This window comes from Rana temporaria, chromosome 4 (genome assembly GCF_905171775.1).
Source record: "Rana temporaria chromosome 4, aRanTem1.1, whole genome shotgun sequence".
Taxonomy (NCBI): domain Eukaryota; kingdom Metazoa; phylum Chordata; class Amphibia; order Anura; family Ranidae; genus Rana; species Rana temporaria.
This window is the reverse complement of record NC_053492.1, coordinates 168,549,993-168,574,849: the sequence shown is the minus strand read 5'-3', so window position 1 is coordinate 168,574,849 and position 24,857 is coordinate 168,549,993. Positions and strand designations below refer to the sequence as shown.

The following is a 24,857-nucleotide window of genomic DNA, read 5'->3' as shown; positions in this document are numbered from 1 at the left end:
AGTTGGGAATTTTTCAGAGCAGTGTTGGCAGCTAGTGCACATGCTCAGTATTTCCTCCCTATCACATCTGAGCAGCCCATTTGACTATAAAGTCACATATGTGAGCGTATATACAGTGGCAAATAACAGCCCACTCCCACCCTTCTCCTCCACGTCCTCTAAACAGCTCTACGGGGTTGGGTAATTACATCTTGATAGATGGAGGCTTCACCTTCCTGTTGTTTTAAAATGCAGGCTGGAGGGGTGTGACACAGCATGTCTATGGCAGAAATCTGCCCACACCATGTTATTACCAAAAAATAATAATTTGATTTAAAATATATATTTGTATGGCAATTTAAAACTGTTTATTAATATTAAATTTAGTTTTTTTTTTTTGAATATGTGACCAGTAGCAGAAGACTAGAAGCTCTTCCTGCTTATCTTTCCCTGCAGACTGGCTATAAAAGACCTGGGTGATTTGACAGCTGTATATCGATTAGGAAAGAAGGTATTTGGATGGTTTTAATTTTAATTAAAAACATTTCAGTGCCATCATCCACAGACAGAAAGAGATGGGATAATGTTAATTAAACAGTGTGGACTAGATTCAGCAAGAATTTAAGCCGGCGTATCTATAGATACGCCGCGTAAATTCAAAACTTGCGCCGGCGTATCTTCTTTCTGTATTCAGAAAGCAAGATACGCCGAAATTAGGCTAAGATCCGACTGGCGTAAGTCTCTTACACCGTCGTATCTTAGGGTGCATATTTACGCTGGCCGCTAGGTGGCGCTGCCGTCGATTTCAGCGTAGAATATGCAAATGACCTGGATACGTGCGCCCGGCAGATTTTTTTACGTCGTTTGCGTAAGGCTTTTTCGGGCGTAACGTTACTCCTGCTATATGAGGCATAGCCAATGTTAAGTATGGACGTCTTTCCCGCGTCGATTTTAGAAAATTTTACGTCGTTTGCGTAAGTCGTTCGCGAATAGGGCTTTGCGTAAATTACATCCACGTCGAAAGCATTGACTATTTGCGACGTGATTAGGAGCATGCGCACTGGCATACGTTCACGGACGATGTACGCTACGCCACCGTAACTTAGGGCGCAGGTTCTTTGTGAATCCAGCCTCACTAAGTTATGGCGGCGTAGCGTATCTGAGATATGCTACGCCCGCACAAACTTACGGCGGGCTTTATGAATCTAGCCCTGTGTGTTTAGTATCACTTTAAACACACTCTATAGGACGCATGTCACACTAACATTAAACAGTGGGCTGAGTTGTGTAGATTTATCCTTTAAGGAGCTGCGTTATACAGTATATACTAAGGACTGCACCTACTTTATTACAGAGGGACATTATAGCACTTTGGTACTTAACGTTATAATATAAATTGCAAATGTCATAATTTCCCATCTCAGAAACAGGTATTGAAGTGATTGTAAAGTCTAGATTAAAAACTAACTGCATTTGATTGACAGCCATGAGATCCAATTAAATTAATGTAAAAAAATAAATAAATAACATAGATTGCTACATAAGTCATATTGTAATTTAGGCTACTTTTACACCCAGGCGCTTTTCAGGTGTTTTAGCACTACGAATAGCATCTGTAAAGCACCTTAAAAGTGCATCTCAAGTGTCCACTGTGTGAAAGCCCGAGTGCTTTCACACTGGGGCGGTGCGCTTGCGTGACCAAAAAAAAAGTCCTGCAAGCAGTGTCTTTTGAGCGCTTCTAAACTGCCCCGCCGTTGAAATCAATAAGAAAGGGTTAAAAACCACCTGCAAAGCGCTTTGGCAGCAGCGCTTTGCGGGGGCGGTTTTAACCCTTTCCTTGGCCGCTAGCGTTAAAAGCGCTGCTGTAACAGTAAACGGTAAAGCGCTGCTAAAACTAGTGGCGCTTTACTGCTAACACGGCCCGCACCCCAGTGTTAATGGGGTCTTAAAGTGGAAGATGCATGGAGGACACAGAAGCTGCAAGGTCCCACAGTTGGTCACCGTCACCTGCTGCCTAACCCGCCACCGTGATAGGGTAAGTGGGGGGGGTCACAGTGGCAACTTTTGATGGGCACAGTGGCGGCATTTGATGGGCACAGTGGCGGCATTTGATGGGCACAGTGGCAGCATTTAATGGGCACAGTGGCTGCATTGGATGGGCACAGTGGCTGCATTGGATGGGCACAGTGGCTGCAAAAATTTTGAGCACCAGCCGCCACATGTTCTGAACTGACAGTGTCTAAAGTGAGTCCATACACAGTGTTTTGCCCCACTTTAATGTAATTGTTATGCCTTGTTTTGAATTGCATGAGATTATAATTTTTCTGTAGTATGCTGACATCTAGTGGCAGTTTTGGGCTGCTGCAACTTGTTTATCTAATTTGATTTTGGCATCTTACTCTGTCCTCCCCTTCTGTTTAGTGCTAGTTGTTTAGTCTTATCTAGATCCTTCCTATTTCTTCCAGTTAGTTATTGACACAGACAGGGCTCAGGAAAGTCATTGTCTACCTACACTTATAAAGACTGGAAAAAATCATCCTCTGTACTGCTGTTAGCTGAAGTAAAATTGCATTGGATTCAACTTCTGTGAAGAGTTAAGCTCCCCATGTATGGTGCCAAATTGTACACCATCTGACTGGATCTGAGGATGTATGTCAATGCATAAAGCGGCATTTGAAACACACTATGCTGTCATGGTGTAAATACATTGGGTCCTGAACACAAGTATCAGGTGTAGATAAGTATGTATCAGGAGTTGGTGGTGTCTAGTGGGGAGAGGTATACCATTCTGGCAGTGAGTACAGGGCTCCTCAAATGAAATACATGTGAGGTGACCTGAGCCCCCATGGGACATGATGAGATTATCTGAACCTTCAACAACCATTACAAAAATACAAGGCCTCATGAAGTTCTGTAATGGATCAGGGGAAATGGTGTTGCAGGGATAAACCCACCATCTGTACACGCTGTAAGCGACAGGATGGATCTCCGCTGTCTTTGGGCAATTCAGTATTGAAAAAGTGGCCCTAAATAGCCATTTATGGCCTAGCAGGGTGACGACTACAAGGCACTGCCAGGGAGCAGCCTAAAGACTGGTAAGTGACCAATTTTACAAATTGATCACTTTTTCCTTGTCACAGTGACTATGGGATCAGAAGTGTGCAGCTTCCAGTGAAAGTCTTTTACCGTGTGTCTGTTCTGTTATTGTTGAGAAGCAGTTAGAATTTGGTTTTGTGCTGACACGAGACAAACGTGTCCCAAGAAAAACCTTGCCTATTCCTGGAACTTTAAAGTGACCAGACCTGAATTAACTAAATTTTACAATAGTATTATGACACTTGCTACCCTCTTTTTTGGCTAACAGTATAACAATATGTGCACCTTTTTTTAATAATAATACATTTTAAAAATATGCGTTGCTTAGGCAGAACATGCAAATATGCGTTGCTTAGGCAGAACATGCAAATATGCGTTGCTTAGGCAGAACATGCAAATATGCGTTGCTTAGGTAGAACATGCAAATATGCGTTGCTTAGGCAGAACATGCAAATATGCGTTGCTTAGGCAGAACATGCAAATATGTGTTGCTTAGGCAGAACATGCAAATATACGTTGCTTAGGCAGAACATGCAAATATGCGTTTCTTAGGCAGAACATGCAAATATGCGTTGCTTAGGTAGAACATGCAGTCATCTCTGATCAATGAAGTCTCAAAGACATATGAACTAATGCTGTAAGTACATCTGGCATGCCATAGGACTGTAAATTAACAATCTGCTTTCCTGTGATCACAGACAGAACTGCAAGCTACTGAATTCAGCTTGTGTTTGTCTGCACTCAGCATGAATGTAAAGTAGTGAAACGGTTCTGAATATAAAGCAATGTGCCAAGGAATACTGATACTCATCTTGCATTCATACCCAGGTCTTAGTTTGTGGCATGTTTAAACCAGCAGCTTTTACTAACAACAAGATGTAAAAAAATTACTTTGATATACAGTGCCTTGAAAAAGTATTCATGCCCCTTGAAATTTTCCACATTTTGTCATGTTACAACTAAAGACATAAATTAATTTTTTGGGATTTTATGTGATAGACCAACACAAAGTAGCACACAATTGTGAAGTGGAAGGAAAATTATAAATGTTTTTTAATTTTTATTTTTACAAATAAATATCTGAAAAGTGTGGCGTGCATCTGTATTCAGTCCCCCTGAGTCAATACTTTGTAGAACCGCCTTTCGCTGCAATTACAGCTGCAAGTCTTTTTGGAAATGTCTCTACTAGCTTTGCACATCTAGAGAGTGAAATTTTTGCCCACTATTCTTTGCAAAGTAGCTCAAGCTCTCACAAATTGGATGGAGAGCATCTGTGAACGGCAATTTTTTAGTCTTGCCACAGATTCTCAATTGGATTTAGGTCTGGACTTTGACTGGGCCATTCTAACACATGAATATGCTTTGATCTAAACCATTCCATTGTATTTTTGGCTGTATGTTTAGGGTCGTTGTCCTGTTGGAAGGTAAACCTCTGCTTCTGTCTCAATTCTTTTGCAGACTCTCAGACCCCGTACACACGGCCGAGGAACTCGACGTGCCAAACACATCGAGTTCCTCGGCGTGTTCAGTCCTGGAGCCGCCGAGGAGCTCGGCGGGCCGAGTTCTCCCATAGAACAACGAGGAAATAGAGAACATGTTCTCTATTTCCTCGCCGAGGTCCTCGTCGACTTCCTCGGCCGAAAGTGTACACACGGCCGGGTTTCTCGGCAGAATTCAGCTCTGAACCGAGTTTCTGGCTGAATTCTGCCGAGAAACTCGGTCGTGTGTACGGGGCCTAACAGGTTTTCTTCTAAAATTGACCCATATTTGGCTCCAACCATCTTCCTCATCAACTTCCAGCTTCCCTGCTGAAGGAAAGCATCCCCACAACATGATGCTGCCACCACCATGTTTCACAGTTGGGATTGTGTGTTCAGGGTAATGTGCAGTGTTTGTTTTCCCACCACACATCGCCTTTTACTTTTAGGTCAAAAGGGTACATATTTTTTCTCATCTGGCTTTCTTCCAACAATGGCTTTATTCTTGCCACTCTTCCATAAAGGCCAGATTTGTGAATTACACCACGAATAGTTGTCCTGTGGAAAGATTCTCCCATCTGAGCTGTGGATCTCTGCAGTTCCTCCAGAGTTACCATGCTTCCCTGATTAATGCCCTCCTTGCCTGGCTTGTCAGTTTAGGTGGACGACCATGTCTTGGTAGGTTTACAGTTGTGCCATACTCTTTCCATTTTCAGATGATGGATTGAACAGTGCTCCGTGAGATGGTCAAAGCTTGGGATATTTGAACTTTTCCTCAACTTTATCCCTGACCTATCTGGTTTGTTCTTTGGTCTTCATGATGATGTTTATTCACCAAGGTGCTCTAACAAATGCCTGAGGGCTTCACATAACAGCTGTATTTATACTGAGATTAAATTACACACAGGTGGACTCTATTTACTAATTAGGTGACTTTAAAAAAAATGTATTCCACTACATTTTAGTTAGGGGTATCAGAGTAGAAGGGGCTAAATACAAATGCACACCACACTTTTCAGATATTTATTTGTAAAACATTTTGAAAACCATTTATATTTTCCTTCTACTTCACAATTATGTACCACTTTGTGTTGGTATATCACATAAAAACTCCAATAAAATACATTTACGTTTGTTGTAACATGACGAAATGTGGAAAATTTGAAGGGGTATGAATTATTTTTCAAGGCACTGTATACTTATTTATTTTAAAGGGTCAGTCTATTCAAAAATTATTTAGGTTATACGCGGAGGCAGAGGCAGAGATTGTAGTCAATGTAACTGGATAAACACATATAATAAAACAATTACCTGGGCATAGGCAGAACAGCCAGGTAAGCTACAGATAAAATTATAGACATCTTGAGAAGTCCATTTACAAATATCTTGAATAGTTGGAATATCTTCTCTGTTCAGGAAGAGGCTGTGTGCTCCTGTTAAAATTTAAATAATGATGGGCATTAGTGAGGTTAAATGTAATTTTAAAGATTCCTATTGTTTTACAAAATGTATTAAAGCTTGATTTAGGCAAAACCTTTTTTGGTTTGGAAAAGCGGGGTAAGGGTATAGAGCTGTTTGTCAAAAAAGTATGGAAAGCTAGGCACTGTCATAAGAGACATGTACCAATGCAAAAATGTTTTTAAAAATACTATTCAGAAGTGAAAGGGTCTTTTCATGTGACTTTGAGGGAGACAATGAAAATACACAAATCCTTTAAATAAGATGATTAGAGGATGCCTTTAATCTATATGTAGTGTTATGTGACAGTATGATTTTCACTGGCAGTCTCCGCGATAGCGTACACTGGCAGCACATATTTGGATGTGGACTTGATATTTTTGTTTCACAATTAGCGTGGCTTACATACAGCAGCATCCCAATGTGATTTATTCCAGTTTTTTAAAAAAAAGGATTGTAATAGGCCCGCTTTGACCCGCAGATAGAAATTGGCCAGTAGTTTACTCATGATGTCCCTGTTCTCACTGTTGCAAAACTATCCCACCACCAGCCAATTTCAAACTGTCATTAGAAACCACAGATAATATAGCAGTGTAAAATAAGTCAGCAGAATGAGATGAGGGAGAATTGGTCAAACTGTACCAGAGAAAGAAAGCAGGGGCAGGTGTTTTACTACAGGAACTATAAAACCACAGTATAAAATTGGCAGCAGCAGCAGGACTATTTTAAATAAAAAGGTTAGGCCCAGATTTACTAGAAAAAGACAACAGGCTGGGGCCTTACTCCAAAAATTCTAAAACTGCAGACAATAAAGAAAAGTAAATTTGGACCTTAATAGGACTGATTTCATCAGAGATAATAGGCATAAATAGTGTATGCCTAACTTGTATCTTATCTATGGGCATGGGGGTGCTGTGAATGAGACTGATATAATGTAAGGTGGTTTAGAGGCACACAGTTCTTGCACTTAGTCTTTTCTATCAAACAATGCAGTGGTGAACTGCAAACACAGGGCAGCTCCAAAAACAGATGGTAAATTACATATGAATGCTGAAAAAATAAGTGAGTGCTAAACAGAAAAATGAAATGGAATAACAGCTGCTAGCAAAAAAGGCAATATATCCAATCCTCCAAAGCAATAAACAAAAAATATGCAGCACTGTGGTAAATATAAATGTGAGTTACATAAACATTAAAAAGTCCTTCTGTGTATAACAAAAAAAGTCCAATGTTTCCACTCAGTAAGTGCATAAGAAGGTGTCTTACTACCATAAGGATTGAAGGCTTACTTACAAGAAGCATCCTATCAGATACTGAAATACCATTCAATTCCTAATACTTGCTTTGTGTCTTTTAAATAAGGTGTGTTGATGACTAAATCCTGGAGAAAAGAGTCTATATATTCACCTACATTCTACAAGATCTTACATTGTTAAAAACTGTACTGTCAAACCAACTCCAGGCAGATATAAAAAATTAAATGAATGCTGCTCTGTATTCATAAATAAATTATTAAATGTATTTTTTACTTAAAGTGAAATTACCTGGATGTTACATGGTGTCAGTCTCTTGCAATCAACTGTACAGCAGAGCTAAAAATGGAAGAGAGGAAAGCAGCACAACAGGCCAGTCAGTTGTGCTGCAGTGGGGCATGCTGAAAGGCGCAAGCAGAGTGACAGAGACACATCAGTCTGCTGCTATGACCTTTACTGTACGGTCACAAGTCTTCTGCTCTGTCAAACAGTAAAGCAGAGTTTGTATGCAAATTTCATCCACATATTTAGTTGTTTGCCTGGAGTACTGTATAGTTTAATAAGGAAATTGGAGATACAGACCTGGAATGAGCGAAGGGTTCATGGTGACTTGAAAACCATATGGACTTGCTGATATGGGAACAGGAGATTGGTAAATAAATCTGTCCTCAAATGCTGTTCCAGAATTGGCAAGCTCCTTGTCTGCACAATTTCTTCCTCTGCTTGTTTCTAAAGAAGTGCGATTGCATGTCTTCTCCTGGCTATCTGAGATTTCTATAGCGCTTTTATCTATTGCAGGGTCTGTGTGTGCTTTTCCTTGGTCACATTTGTTGAATGTCTCTGAGTCCTCTTCTTTTTTCTCCTCCTTCTCCTCTTCAGCAGTATTTGGAGAGGAATGGGGTTTATTATCTAGCTGGATTTTGGATACACCTATGGAACTTTCTGCAACTTTTTGATTGCTAGCTCTTCGGCCTGGTCTTCGAGCTCTTTCTCTTTGCAGACTACTTATGGGAGCATAAGGACTGCCAGCCTTCAAAAGAGCACTGCCATGAAGTATCTCTAGGGCGTTACGATGAACAAACAGATCAGATGGCAGCTGGCCTTCTGGACAAATCTGCCTACCTCTAAAAGCCACTGGGTTTGGTGGCATTCCATGGTATAAAAATGGTGAGTCCATATCTACAAAGCCTTTTCTATGTGCCTTGTCCAACTCTCTCTGGTGATACATAGCATTCATTTCCACGTCCATCCTGGTGGTATAGAAGAAAGTGAAAGAAAGGGTAACTGCGTGAGAGTTTGCAGAATATCTGTGATTTACTTTATTAAAATGTTTCTCATAATAAATAATTTGTGCTATTTTCCACAGGTATCATGCTTTATTATTATTTGTTTGCCTTTCTCTGGATCAACTGTGGGTATAGGATTGTGTATGTGGAGGTTTTGGATTTGATAGCAATTATTAATTTTAATAAAGCTCTGTAATACATACTTAGCCGGATTCAGGTAGACTTACGATGGCGTATCAGTAGATACGCCGTCATAAGTCCGAATGCGCGCCGTCGTATATTTAAGCGTATTCTGGAAACCAAATACGCTTAAAATTGGCCAAGATACGACTGACGTAAGTCTCCTACGCCATCGTATCTTATGTGCATATTTATGCTGGTCGCTAGGGGTGTGTACGTGGATTTACGTGTCGAATATGTAAATGAGCAAGATACGCCGGCATAAAGATTAACCACCAAAACGATGGCGCAGCCCATGCAAGGTATGGACGACGGAACAGCCGTCGTATTCAACATTGTTTGAGTAAGCGTACGTGAATGGGGCTGGGCGTAGGTGACGTTCACGCCGAAAGCATTGAGTATTTGCGACGTGATTCTGAGCATGCGCGCGCATGCGCCGTACGAAGGGCCTTCATTTACATCGGGTAACGGTTCATTTAAATGTTGTCCCGCCCACTACATGCCTACTTTGAATTAGGCGTGGTTACGCCGGCCCATTTGCGCTACGCCGACGTAACTTACGGAGCAAGTGCTTGTACTTGCCTCTCTACTTTACTTTGGTGTAGTGCAAATGAGCTGCGCTACGCCAGCTTAAACATACGCCAAACTACGTGAATCTGGCTAACTGTTTTGACAGACAGGAATATTTCAGAGATTTTCAATAATGTGTTCTTTAACAGGGACAGGGATTTTTGTAAGTTCTGCCTTAGTGCATTAGAGATAAGTTTTAGGATTTTAAAATATTGTTTATTAAGAAAAAAAGGTAAAACACTGTAAACAAAATATTTACAGACATTGGTATTACAAAAGAAAAGAGACAACAATACAATAGGAAGCAAATAAGGCTCAAGAATGAAAGTACATAAAAAATTCTTTGGGTTCCGGCAAAGTTTATTCAATGGGCATAAAATGGATTGGTGTTGGCTCGCATAAAAAAAAAAATAGTAATCTCTGGGCTGGTGTTCTTCATTGGATGTTAAAGGTTAGCTCCAGACCACTGACGTTTCTATTATTCATATATAATAGCCGTATATATAAGGCATGAATGTCTCAGTCCCTATATTATGCTAAAATAGAATACTGATGCAGCCACACTTTTATGGTCATCAAGGATGGTGATGACAGAAATGGCCTGACCAATCAAGAGGTCTGAGGAGTGGTTTGATCTTTGCTGGTAATTAATTGATACGTGTGTATAAGTTCTTATGCTTGGTATAATGTTATCAGCTCAGGAGCTATGAACCACATCTAAATTTTGACTCTGTAAGGAGAGATATTAAAGGGGTTGTAAAGGTACAATTTTTTTCCTAAATATCTTCCTTTACATTAATGCAGTCCTCCTTCACATCACTTACCTCATCCTTCGATTCTTTTGATTTTTCTTTTTTTTCTTTATTTTTTCTGAGAAATCCTCACTTCTCTGTTCTTCTGTCTGTAACTCCACACAGTAATGCGAGGCTTTGTCCCTGGTGTGGAGCGTCGTGCTCGCCCCCTCCCTTGGAATACAGGAGTCAGGATGCTCTCTACGTTGCAGGTAGAGAAAGGAGCTGTGTGTTAGTGGGCATCATAGTTCTCCTGTAGTCCAGGGGAGGGGGCGAGCATGACACTCCACACCAGGGAGAAAGCCTTGCATTACTGTGTGGAGTTACAGACAGAAGAACAGGAAGTGAGGATTTCTCAGAATAAATAAGGACATTTAAGGTAAGTGAGGTAAGTGAAGGAGGACTGCACTGTAAAGGAAGCTATTTAGGAAAAAAAATATGTACCTTTACAACCCCTTTAGGCCACAAATGTGTATTCTGCTTTTTGTAGGCTAATTAAACAATTTTACGATAGGGCAATAATGCTCAGCCTAATGCTGTTAGTCTGGATGGATGTCTGCTTAAGGGTTCTAATTGCTTAAGCCTGTAAACTAGAATGTTTAAAACACCAGACTTTAGATGCTTGTTCTCTAATTGCTGCTAAAGTAGATATGACTCCACTTAGGTCCTGTTGATGATATTTATGATGGGCAATGGCTATCTGTTTTGCCATTTCTATAATAGTAGTGATAATAATTGTTTGGAATGTGACTAAGGAGAAATCGTCCTGGTGCACACTCTCTGGGGGAAAGGGGGGGGGGGTGTAATCCATTCCATGCTGCCCCCACAGAGAGAATTCGTTTTGAATCTAACCTACGTTGCAACCTAATGAATGTTAACAGGATAAGGGTATCCTGTTGTTTCAGACTCAGTTTTGGTGTTGCCTAGACCTCATTGTCTTCACAGCAGCAGACTGAAGAATTAGAAGTTCTAAACTGAGAAATTCAAGCGATAGTTAGAGCTGTACTTTCAGTCCCAGAAATGTTCCTTAGTTCTCAATGAAAAAACCTTTCAATTCACTATTATGCTAGGCAGCTCAGACTGGAAACAATGATTTTAGTATAACATTCATAGGTTATAGCAACAACTGTACAGATGTAAGCCTTAATGTCACATATCTGAATCTGATTTGCCTCATCTTGAATGTTTTGGAGACATTCTTTTTTTTTAAATAGCAAATACATAAAATCTTCTAATACAAATGGATCAGTGACATGGAAGTACCCACTCTTTAGTTCTCTTTTTTAGGCTGCTCTGTCTAGCTTGTTTGAGAGAAGCTGTAGGGTGCACAGAGAGGGAAGCTAGATCCACTTTTTTTATGTACCCCATAATAGCCAGAGAATCATAATATGGTAACTTAGCAAGTAGATATGGAATAAAGCTGATGTCATAGCAAAATGTAATTTCTGTGTTCCCAAGACCTCTTACCTCGCAGTCCTTATTACCATAGATAATTGTGGAAACACTGACCTGTATAGTATAATCATTCATTTTCCCTCACCCTATCCCTCCCTTTTCTCTTTTTTCCCATATTGTACTCCATATTTCCATTGTATCTGTACCATGTAATTCCCTTTTGTTTTGTACCTTAACGTTCAGTCTTAGGTCACTTATCTGAATAAAAAGTTAAAAAGCATACAATAAAAATATCTGAATAAAAAAAAAATCAGTAATCAAATAAATATCAAAGGGGGACTATGGAACATGTTTGGTATAGTTGTCATCTGGTGAGAAGTTTCTGGGAAAAGGTTCACGAGATATACTGGAGAGTGTCCGGAGTAGAGAGGAACCTAAATATAGATATTTCTTTGTTATCCATGATTCCGGACACTATAAAGTGTATTAAGAAAGATATTTTTTACCATATGACAACAGCAGCTAGAACCATAAAAACTCGTAACTGGAGAAATGATAAAGACCTAAACATAGCAAAGTGGATTTGTGAAATGAACGAAATACAATATATGGAAAGACATATTAGAGAAGAAGGATATATAAATAGTCAAATGCCAGTAATATGGCAAAAATGGGATGAATTTCAGCTTTCGGAAGGAATGAAACAATATATATATAAGGGAAAAATAATAGAAAAATTAGGGGTGGCATTATGGCTGGAAGATGAGGGAGAGATAGAGGGAAGAGGGGAGGGGTGATTCATTTTTTTTTTTTATTTTTTTTTTTGAGAATGGTGATAATGGGAGTAGATGAATATTGAAAGATATGAATGTTGGAGGGTAATGTGTTTTAATGACAAAGTAATTTATAAGTATCAAGTTTCGGAAATTTGTATTATTAATGTGAACAAGGTATAATGTAAATGATTCTTGAATATATGTAAAAGTTTTATATATGAGAAAAAGATTAATAAAGAGAAATTGAAAACAAATAAATATCAATGTCCAAATTGCTTTAATCTTTCATGAACGTACCTTGTCATATTTTGTTTCTGAAGCAGTTCCTGTCTCCTGGCCACAAAATCTAGTGGCTCTGAGTGCAGAAAGTTGCTATATCCTAAATAGACAGAAATATTAGCTCTCCTCACAAATGTTATATAAAGGCATCTACGAAATGAAAATAATTCAGTTTCATTTATAAGGAAATGTTTAGTTATAGGTGATAAAATAGGTTATCATAGAAAGTACGTTATTTTCTTTACCTGGGCCTGAGAAAGTTCTGTTGGACATGATGCTTGAATGGCTGGGGACAGATGAACCAAACTGAGTTCCCATGTGTAGTTGTCTTGTGTCATTGGGAATGATCAAATCAGATGATGGTAACAGTTCACCTCTAATATAAAGAAATAATATTAGTCAGCTAATCTGACATGTAATTCTATATTCATATACAATGTTTTTTTTTTTTTTTTAAAGCCTATGGCGTGTGAACACACCCAAAAACTCCACCCGGTGCAGAAAAAATGTGCACACACATAAAGAGTGTTCACAAAAACGTGCAGACGGGTGCAACGTCAAGTGGTCCTCCTGTGAAGAGGGACCCAAACCCTGATCCCCCGGGGCGTTAGGCTCCAGACGGGGACTGAGGTACTGTGGTCCGAGCAACCGAAGCCGACACGGACCCAACTTCCTCGGAGGGACTGCCGAAACAGAACCCAGTACTAGGTGGGGCTCCTCCGAAGGGAGACCCCATGAGAGCAAGTGAACTAAGCCAGAAGGCCATGTCCACCTACTCCCAAGATGTTCAGGGCTGGCCGAGGACCGGCACCCTAATAATCTCACAGTGAACAAAACGTGCACAAATAAAAATAAGACAAAAAGGTGACAAACATAGGCTTAAATTAAATAAAGTGGGGGAAAGGGATAGTGAAGAGGAGAGTGAAAGAAGTGTTCATTGTGGTATTTGGTGTATTTGGTGCAATGGCCGTGGTATCTTAAATCAATGTGTCCCTCACACACAGTGATCTTCAGATACCCCTGGACTGCACCATAGGCTTTTCCTTCCAAATCTACCCCCCGACCAGCCAGTGCAGCCCTCCACCCCTGCCAGCTAGAGAGCCCTTCAAGGTTTTCTTGGGGAGAACTGCCGCTCCAGTTAGCAGCCTCCGCCAATACTAGCCCCTCCAGACCCTCCGTCAACCCGGCGGATTTGCATGACCTTACCCCGTGTCTACTTCAGGGCAGTACCAGCTCCTCCTACCGGATCGCTGACAGAGATAGCACTTACGCCAGCCAGCCAGAAGGCCAGATTAGAACTCAGCAAAAAGACCAAGACCAAGCGCAGCACCCATCCTCACCAGGAGCACCCTTCCAGATGGCGCAGACTCAACCATGGGCCGGCCCCCAGTAACTGTCGGGCAGCGTGGCGTAGTCCCTGCTGAAACCATCCTTCCAGGTGCAATGACGTCATTGGATTGCATCCACCCTCCCCATGTAGGAGGTGCTTCAGCGCTCCGCTGACAACTGATAAGAACAGATACCACACTCGATCCTAGCCAAAAGGCAGAGAAGCGACAGGGAAGACACCACGATCAGCACAGCCAGAGTGCAATGGCCGAGTCTCGCCCTGGGAGAACCACCTTCATGATCATGGTGTCTCCCCTGCCAGTACAATATTGTACAATATTGTACTATGTGTTATTTTACATAGTTACATGATATTGACATTTCTACTGCAGAACATTAAGCGCTGGTTCACACAGGGGCAACCCGACTTACAGCGTGACTTTGCAAGGTGATTTGGTGGCAACTTCAGCGCGACTTTGAGCAACTTACAATGCTTTGATTTGGTGGCAACTTACAATGCGACTTAAAGTTGCCTCCAGGAAAGGCGACTTTGGCTGTGGCCAATCACAAAATAATCAGCTCTGTGGGAGGGAGGGGTTTGCCTGGGTAAACTATTTCCCTTTTCCTGTAAAGTCACTTCAATATAGATGGAGATCCGACTTAGAGGCAACTTCCATTGAAATCTATGGGTACAAGTTGCCTAGAAGTCGCCTTGAAGTAGTACAGGAACCTTTTCTGAAGTCAGAGCAACTTCAGTAGTGTACATTAAGAAGGCTCTCCTTTACTTCTATGGCATTTCTTATGTCCAGCTAATTGGGGCGACTTGAGGACTGAGGCCCCATACTCACGACCAAGCATGTCTGCTGAAACTGGTCCGCGGACCAGTTTCAGCCGACATGTTTGGCCGTGTGTAGGCCCGAGCAGACCATTTTCGGGCGGATCGGACAGGTTTCCAGCGGACAACTGTTTCCTGGACTTGCTTTAAAACAGTCCGCTGGAAACCTGTCCGCCCGGACATGTACAGTCGTCTGTACAGACCTACCGTACATGTCCGGCCGCCCACCATCCCTCGCATGCGTCGAATGACTTCGACGCATGCGTGGAAGCAATTAAAAGGCAGGCCCGCCCACGTTGCCGCGTCATTGTCGCGGCGACACCGCATCATCGATGCGACGACACCGCGGACACGCTCCGCGTATTGTTTACGCGCGGACTTCTGTTCGATGGTGTGTACAGCCATCAAACAGAAGTCCCCGGGCAGACATGTCCGATGAAAACGGTCCGCGGACCGGTTTCATCGGACATGTCTGCTCGTGAGTACAAGGCCTTACAAGTCGGATCCCAAGTTGCTGTAGTGTGTACCTGCACTCACCCATTCAGATTAGTCCAAAACAATAAAATAGTTTACAGTGTAATAGCCATACCACATTCATACATGCACGCTAGCATCCCAGTGCTGCAAGCTAAGAGGAATGCACTTCTATACATATAAAAGTAATAAATTGGTGTCAAACTGTGTTTTAGTTCTCCAACATGTCTTTGAAAAATACTATCACAAAGACACTGTAGCCATTCAAAGACCAGGAACATCCCTCATATCTTTACCATTCAAGGCTTCTAAAGTGCACTCGAGGCTGCTCTTACTAAACTCCTGAGGATGGTGCTAGTTCGAGGACAAGCTCACACACCGTGATAAAACTTAGTCAAGACGTGTAAAGCCCTAGGGGTTGGTTAATACATATGTCAACTGTTGGTTCGGATAGAAAAATAAATGTCTGCTCTGTAGTTGTTAAAAAAAACACAGATAGGATCTTAATTGGTAACTTAGTGCTAGATTTATGCAGTGACTCAATTTTCCAGTAAATGTCTCTATTCCTTAGTAGTTTGCATATTTTGGAAAACTCGGTTACAGTTTAAGTTTTGGTTGGGAAGTATCACTCAGCAATGCATTTAATATTTTTTTTTCTTTTACAGATTGTTAAAGGAAAACTGTGCTGAGAGAAATGCCATGGCTGACTTTCTAAGTATATAAATTGCCTGGCTGGCTATGGCTTCAATGTTTATACACCTAGAACAAGCATGTGGATTAGAAACAGTGAAGTCAGAGCTCCAAATGTGCATACTCATTCCAGGTCAGTGACATAAAATAATAAAGCACGAGATGACAGGCAGAGAACTACTATTTTAGTAGCTTCCAGATATCCTCATTGATAAATAACCTTTGGCTTACTCACATTTTACGTATCAGGCATACTGATCTTAAGCGTAAGGTATTATATAGTTGTAGCTTACACAGGAAATGGTCTTCCCTGTGACAAAGGTACCAGGAATTTCAATTCCAATTGTTGAATGGAATGGCCCTTATTGAGTAAAGAACAGGTTTGCTTTCTAGAGAAACTATAGGACCAAGCATGCAAATCTCTTGCATGACTTGTATATCTTACAATTAACCCCATTTGTCTCGAGGAGCTCTTTTATATTTGCTGTAAGGCATCAACACTCTTTTTTGTATACACTTTATTTAACAAATTTAGAAAATCCTATGCATTATTATTCTAAACCCTTTAGTAATGGAGCAAATGGCACCTTTCCAACAACCGTGGCTCAAACTGTGTTGGCAACAATGGCATCCTCTGCTGAGCTGGCATCACTACCTGTGGGTTGACAGGCATTATTTGATTTCTCATCATCATCTCTTGCCTCTGCCGCAGTTCTAGGTTTAAACACACAAAAAAAAAACATAATTGCCAAATTTCTGCACTGCAAATTTAAAATCCTTCCTCAAATATAAAAGCTGATGACAAGGAAATTGTGTTTAGCTACAGCAATCAGTTAAGCCCCATACACACTATCAGTTTTCCTGCACGTTTTTCTCTTCAGGTTTACCAAAACCATCTAATATGAGGTCAAACCTTAATGCCACGTACACACGATCATTTGTCGGCATGAAAAAAACAACGTTTTTAAAAAATGTCATTTAAAATGGTGTGTGGGCTTCACATAATTTTTCGGGTTCTGAAAAGCGATTTTTTTTTCAAACTTTTTTAAATGATGTCGTTTTTCGGGTTGTAAAAAATGATCGTGTGTGGGCTAAAACTACGTTAAAAACCCGTGCATGCTCAGAAGCAAGTTATGAGACGGTATCGCTCGTTCTGGTAAAACTACCATTCGTAATGGAGTAAGCACGTTCATCACGCTGTAACAAACAGAAAAGCTTGAATCGTCTTTTACTAACAGGAAATCAGCTAAAGCAGCCCCAAGGGTGGCGTCATCCGCATGGAACTTCCCCTTTATAGCGCTGTTGTACATCACCGCGCTTTGCTAGAGCATTTTTTTAAAACGATCGTGTGTGGGCAACGTTTTAATGATGAAGTTGGAAAAAACGATTTTTTTTTCTACATGCCGAAAAACTTTGTTTTTTTCATGCCGAAAAATGATCGTGTGTACGTGGCAGAAGAGTTTCAATTCGTATGCAATCAGGCAGGTCCTTGCACTACATGGTTTTGGTAAACCCGAAGAGAAAAACCTGCAGGAAAACTGATAGTGTGTATGGGGCTTAAGATGTGTCTGACTATTTTGTAACATGCATAATAAAAAGAAAGAATGGAAAATAAGACCACATACACTATATTACGAAAAAGTATTGGGACGCCTGCTTTACACGCACATGAACTTTGATGGCATCCCGGTCTTAGTCCGTAGGGTTCAATATTAAGTTGGCCCACCCTTTGAAGTTATAACAGCTTCAACTCGTCTGGGAAGGCTGTCCACAATGTTTAGGAGTGTGTCTATGGGGATATTTGACCATTCTTCAGGAAGCGCATTTGTGAGGTCAGGCACTAATGGGGACGAGAAGGCCTGGCTCGCAGTCTTCGCTCTAGTTTATCCCAAAGGTGTTCTATCTGGTTGAGGTTAGACCAGTCAAGTTCCTCCACCCCAAACTCGCTCATCCACACTATGTTGCCAAAAGTATTGGGCCACCCCTCCAAATCATTTGGTGGAGGGGGATTATGGTGTGTGGTTGGTCTTCAGGGGTTGGACTTGGACCCTTAGTTCCAATGTCGGGAACTCTTAAGGCGTCGGCATATCAAGACATTTTGTAGAATTTCATGCTCCCAACTTTGTGGGAACAGTTTGGGTATGGCCCTTCCTGTTCCAACATAACTGCACACCAAGGTCCATAAAGACATGGATGAGCACGTTTGGGGTGAAGGAACTTCACTGGCCTGCACAGAGTCCTGACCTCAACCTGATAGAACACCTTTGGGGTGAATTAGAGGGGAGACTGTGAGCCAGGCCTTCTCCTCCAACATCAGTGCCTGACCTCACAAATGCACTTCTGGAAGAATAGTCAAACATTCCCATAGACACACTCCTAAACCTTGTAGACAGTCTTTCCAGAAGAGTTGAAACTGTTAAAGCTGCAAAGGGTGGGCCAACTCAATATTGAAACCTACAGACTAAGACTGGGATGCCATTAAAGTTCATGTGTGTGCAAAGGCAGGCGTACCAATGATTTTGGTAATGTAGTGTATGTAAATTATTGCTAAGGCAAAAAAGAAAAAAATATCGAGTTTTTCTACACCGCTTAAATTTGGGTTAGAATATTCCATAGGTCTCTGCAATAAAGGAGTACACGGCAGGACCCATGCATGTACAGACGAAGATGGAGAACACTGTGCTTGATTACATATAACATTTTTGTCCACAGAGATAACAGGATTGGTTTCCTAGAGGCAAACTGTTTAAATTGCAAGGGAATGTTCTCTTAAATTAGTCAGTGTGGTGAAAATTCTCTTTGCGAAGAATACCCAAATAATGTGCATAGACAATGAAAAATAAATAGTATTTTTGCTTGTACATTATTGGATGTTGGAATTCATGAAAGCATCACTTCATTCACTAAGCGAAGTGGAAATTCTAAAAGTCTAATGACCTAATAGAGCTACTTCCTAACTCAAGTGAAAACTTACATTTTTAATACAAGGTTATTCAATGGGACAAACTGCAGTAAACCATTGTACCCAGAGAGAAGAGAAGAGGAGTTTAAAGCCCCATACACACAGGATTGTGTATATGGGATTGTATGTTTTTTTTTTGGGGGGTTGAACTATCAGGGATCCTCAAACTACGGCCCTCCAGCTGTTGTAGAACTACAAATTCCATGAGGCATTGTAATACACTGACATTCACAGACATGACTAGGCATGATGGGATTTGTAGCTCCTGAACAACTGGAGGGCCGTAATTTGAGGATCCATGAACTAGATGAACTAGACTTTTTTCAACTTGACTATCTATGTTACTATTTAGCCAAGCAGAATTCAGCATTCAGTGATCCAGCTTTAGCAAAAATAAATATAGTAACTTTGGTTTACTCTACTTTGGACTTAGGCTGGTGCCACACGACACTAGTACTACTTTGGATCCGACTTTACCCTGCAACTTGAAACCGACATACGTCCAACTTTCAATGAACGGGGATCCGACTTGGATCCCTGCCAATACCAGGCACTGTGTTTGATATGAATCTTGCGGGGGGGACGCCACGCCAAATTTTAAATAAAAAACCCTCCTGAACCGTACCAGGCCGCATGTCCTCAACATGGGGGGGTGAGTGCTTTGGGGTAGGGGGGCACCTTGCGTCCCCCCCCACCCCAAAGCACCCTGTCCCTGTTCACCTAGGGGGGAAAAGTGTCAAGAAAAAAAAACACACTACACAGGTTTTTAAAGAAATTTATTAAGCAACTCCGGGGTCTTCTTCTGACTTCGGGGGTCTTCTTCCGACTCCGGGGGTCTCTTCCGACTCTCCGCTCTCTTCTCCGTGCTCTCCGGTGCTTTCTGCCGGGCCCCGCCACTATCTTCTTGCAGCTCTTTTACTAGCGGGGGGCACGGTCTTCTCCGTCGTCTTCTTCCCTCTTTCTCCTGTCCCGATGTTGACTAGATGAGCTCTCCTGCTGTAATTCCGTGTGAGCGGTGCGCAACCATTTATATAGGCATGGGGTATGGTCACCGGGTGAAGTCACCCGGTGTACCCGCCCATATGACATCACTGTCCCGGATCATGATGGGGGCCATGTTGAGGGCATGCGGCCTGGTACAGTTCAGGAGTGGGGGCGCTCGCTCGTCCCCACCCCCTTTCCTGACCGGCTTGGCTGGGTGATCGGATAAGGGTCTGGTGTGGATTTTGAGGAAACCCCCACATCGTTTTTTCGGTGTAGGGGTTACCCTTTAACCACTAGCCGACCAGCCGCAGCAGGTTGGCTCGGCTGCGCGAGATCACGTAGCTATACGTCATTTCGCATTGCTTCTGGTGCCGACGCGCGTGCCCGGCGGGTGTAATCACCGGCGGGCACCCGCGATCGCTCGTTACAGAGCGAGAACTGAGAGCTGTGTGTGTAAACACACAGCTCCCGGTCCTGTCAGGGGGAGAAATGACTGATCGCATGTTCATACAATGTATGAACAGCGATCTGTCATTTCCCCTAGTCAGTCCCACCCCCCCTTCAGTTAGAACACACCTAGGGAACATAATTAACCCCTTCCTCGCCCCCTAGTGTTAACCCCTCCCCTGCCAGTGGCATTTTTACAGTAATCAATGCATTTTTATAGCACTGATCGCTATAAAAATGCCAATGGTCCCAAAAATTTGTCAAAAGTGTCCGAAGTGTCCGCCATAAGGTTGTAGTACTGATAAAAATCGATGATCGCCGCCATTACTAGTAAAATAATAAATATTGATAAAAATGCCATAAAACTACCCTATTTTGTAGATGCTATAACATTTCCGCAAACCAATCAATAAACACTTATTGCGATTTTTTTTTTTTACGAAAAATATGTAGAAGAATACATATCGGCCTAAACTGAGGAAAAAAAATGTTTTTTTATATATTTTTGGGGGGTATTTATTACAGCAAAAAGTAAAAAATATTTTTTTTTTCAAAATTGTCACTCTATTTTTGTTTATAGCACAAAAAATTAAAACCGCAGAGGTGATCAAATACCACCAAAAGAAAGCTCTATTTGTGGGGAAAAAAAGGGCGCCAATTTCGTTTGGGAGCCAAGTCGCACGACCGCGCAATTGTCAGTTAAAGCGACGCAGTGCCGAATCGCAAAAAGTGGGCTGGTCATTGACCAGCAAAATGGTCCAGGGCTGAAGTAGTTAAATCCATACCAGATCCAAGGGCCTGGTATGCTCCTGGAGGGGAACCCACACTGTTTTTTTTAATTTAAAATTTGGTGTGGAGTTCCCCTTCAAGATCAGCAGAGCACGAGTCGCATGCCAAAGTCGGATCATGCAAGACGGCATTCCTGACTTTGATCCGACTTCAATGATATTTAATGGAGTGAAGTAGGATCAAAGTCAGACCAAAGTAGTACAGGGAGCATTTTCAAAGTCGGTCCAACTTGTGTCGGACCAGTTAAGACGGCTCCCATAGGGAAACATTGATTTTCACACGTCATGCGACATGAGCTCCCAATGTTGGAGCGTTTGTCGGACCAGTGTGAACCAAAAACCCTTGCACAAAAGAGGTAAGTATACCATGTTTGTTATTTAAAAAAAAAAAGCAAACCTTTACAACCCCTTTAAGAACAAACCTACAGAACCTTGTTTGTAACCTGGGGACTGCCGTGAGAATTTAAATCTAAAGGAAGATGAATAGGATAATTGTATAATATGTGGCTAGCCTAACTAAAATACAACAATGAGCTGAATTGTGTAGAATAAATCTGCAAAAGATCTGCACAAGTCATACATAATTGGTAGTTATTTTCATAGAATAACTGCAATTTTCAATGTTTTATCCCAGAGAAAGGGTCCAAAGAACATTTTACAATCACCCACCTACAAGACCATGTAAGCAAGTTTGGCCTTTATGAGATGGAGATTGTAGTGCTGTAGTTTGTGTAAAAAATATCTGCTCTCTTTACTTTACCATTCATTAATATAGAGAACAAATCTTTAACAAATCAACTAGATTAGATGACACATTACAGTGGATTAAAGTAATTAAAAAGATGTACCCAAACCATAAATAACAATGTTAACATGTGAATGTGGTCACAGGCCAACCATAACAAGATAGGATCTGGTTGTCAGATGTTACTATACTGAGATAAACGATATATTAAGTGACCCGTATGTAAAAAGTGATGGAAACTTAATTCTGAAATTAAAGTGGAGGTTCACCCTCAAAAAAAATTCTGACATCACATGGAGTCGAGCCATCCTACCGACAGAATGGCGTTTTTTTTTTTTTTTCCAGCACATACCTCATTATCATGATTTTCACCCCTCGGGACTGGGCGTTCCCAAGCACTGCCTGTGATTGACAGGCTTCCGAACGGCGCATACTGCGCGTCACAGGTTGCCGAAAAAACCCGAACGTCGGTGCGGCTCTATATGGCGCCTGCGCACCGACGTTCGGGTTCTGTCGGCAACCTGTGACGCGCAGTATGCGCCGTTCGGAAGCCTGTCAATCACAGGCAGTGCTTGGGAACGCCCAGTCCCGGGGGGTGAAAATCGTGATAACGAGGTATGTGCTGAGGAAAAAAAAAAAAAAACACCGGCATTCTGTCGGTAGGATGGCTCAACTCCATGTGATGTCAGAATTTTTTTTGAGGGTGAACCTCCACTTTAAGTTTTAGTTAGATGTCAGCAAATTGAATCTCACCAGCTTCATATATCTCAAGGACTCTTGTGACAAGGTTTGTGGGCGGAGTTGCTCTTAAATTCTACTCATCTATAGAATATGGGCTAGATTCAGATAGCCCTGCGTAATTTAGTGCAGGCGTAACGTATCTCCGATACGTTATGCCGCCGTAAATTAGGACGCAAGTTCCGTATTCATAAAGAACCTGCGCCCTAAGTTACGGCGGCGTAACGTATGTGGGCCAGCGTAAGCCTGCCTAATTCAAATGGGGATGATGTGGGCGTGTTTTATTTAAATTAATGCGCCGTTCGTGAAAGAATCCCAGTGCGCATGCTCGAAATTCCGCCGCAAAACGTCATTGCTTTCGACGTGAACGTAAATTACATCCAGCCCTATTCGCGAACGACTTACGCAAACGACGTAAAAAAAATCAAAATTCGACGCGGGAACAATGTCCATACTTAACATTGGTTGCTCCTCATATAGCAGGAGCAACGTTACGCCGGAAAAAGCCTTACGCAAACGACGTAAAAAATTCCACCGGGCACACGTACGTTTGTGAATCGGCGTATGTAGGTCATTTGCATATTCTATGCCGAAAACTACGGAAGTGCCACCTAGCGGCCAGCGTAAATATGCACCCTAAGATACGACGGCGTAAGAGACTTACGCCAGTCGGATCTTAGCCTAATTTCGGCGTATCTTGCTTTCTGAATACAGAAAGAAGATACGCCGACGCAGCTTTGAATTTACGCGGCGTATCTATAGATACGCCGGCGTAAATTCTTGCTGAATCTAGCCCTATATTTTTAAAACCTTTTCAAGTTAATTTAGTTAAAACTAATTTGGTATATATTATTATTTATTGTGTAAAAAGGTACTACAGCGCTATTACTAAAACCATATAAAATACTAAAGATAAGCTGCAGACACGTGAGGTGCACAAAACCAAAGTGAATAAATAAGAAAATATTGTGTTGCGCTGATAATCAAGTAAAAAATTGCATACATATATATATATATATACCATATACATAAATAAGAACCCCCTACACCTCAAATCAGGGAGGTATAAGTGCAAAAGATAAACAAAAACCACTCAAAAACTATAATGTGAAAAAATTCAAATAGAACCAGCAAAAATAGTTCATGGAAAAAAACACAGTTCAGTACATAGGCTAATAGGAGACAGGTGTGAGATCCACAGTCCTCTGGTGTGCAGCTGTCATTATAGCAAAAAAAAAAAAAAAAAAAAATAAATAAAACCTTTTCCTTCTGGACTCCCCGATTAACACAGGATATCAGCCGCTCATAAGGAGAAAAGAAAGATATATGGTGCAAATAACGTAATAAAATGGGAAATGAACCCTGCAATACAATGATTGCACTCACGGAACCTCGATGGTAAAAAGGCTCAACTGCAATCAGTCATTGAACGCCGCTCAGTGCTACGATCTCCTCAGAAGGACGGATTCGACCGTCGATCGCGTCACTCGGCTTCTCCCCCACGCGTATCGTCAATAGCCACTTGAATAAGTCAAGTGGCTATTGACGATACGCGTGGGGGAGAAGCCGAGTGACGCGATCGACGGTCGAATCCGTCCTTCTGAGGGGATCGTAGCACTGAGCGGCGTTCAATGACTGATTGCAGTTGAGCCTTTTTACCATCGAGGTTCCGTGAGTGCAATCATTGTATTGCAGGGTTCATTTCCCATTTTATTACGTTATTTGCACCATATATCTTTCTTTTCTCCTTATGAGCGGCTGATATCCTGTGTTAATCGGGGAGTCCAGAAGGAAAAGGTTTTATTTTAATTTTTTTTTTTTTTTTTTTTTGCTATAATGACAGCTGCACACCAGAGGACTGTGGATCTCACACCTGTCTCCTATTAGCCTATGTACTGAACTGTGTTTTTTTCCATGAACTATTTTTGCTGGTTCTATTTGAATTTTTTCACATTATAGTTTTTGAGTGGTTTTTGTTTATCTTTTGCACTTATACCTCCCTGATTTGAGGTGTAGGGGGTTCTTATTTATGTATATGGTATATATATATATATGTATGCAATTTTTTACTTGATTATCAGCGCAACACAATATTTTCTTATTTATTATTATTTATTATAAAACATATTTTGCTATTAGGGCGGAGTGACGCGATGACGTCACCTTGTGTTACAGTTCGTATACCCAGAAGGACGGGTTTGTCTGATCGTGTGCTGGCCGGCACAAAAGACTTAAAGGGGTTGTAAAGGTTCGTCTTTTATTTTCTAAATTGGTTTCTTTAAGCTTCTGCATTGTTGGTTCACTTACCTTTTCCTTCGATTTCC

The 24,857-nt window shown here is 41.5% G+C and overlaps 1 protein-coding gene and 1 pseudogene across 1 annotated transcript in view; both read right to left on the bottom strand.

Moving 5' to 3' along the window:
• The window catches only part of SAMD7 (sterile alpha motif domain containing 7), a 67,424-nt gene that overhangs the window by 21,960 nt on the left and 20,607 nt on the right, over positions 1-24,857 (bottom strand). Inside the window, exons 3-7 of the mRNA XM_040347717.1 lie at positions 16,457-16,583; positions 12,787-12,917; positions 12,560-12,641; positions 7,847-8,514; positions 5,865-5,986 (exon numbers count right to left, since the gene is read on the bottom strand). Coding sequence (XP_040203651.1) covers positions 5,865-5,986; positions 7,847-8,514; positions 12,560-12,641; positions 12,787-12,917; positions 16,457-16,583 — 1,130 coding nt within the window. The remainder of the gene's footprint in view (positions 1-5,864; positions 5,987-7,846; positions 8,515-12,559; positions 12,642-12,786; positions 12,918-16,456; positions 16,584-24,857) is intronic.
• Positions 14,024-14,200, bottom strand: LOC120938493 (annotated as a pseudogene).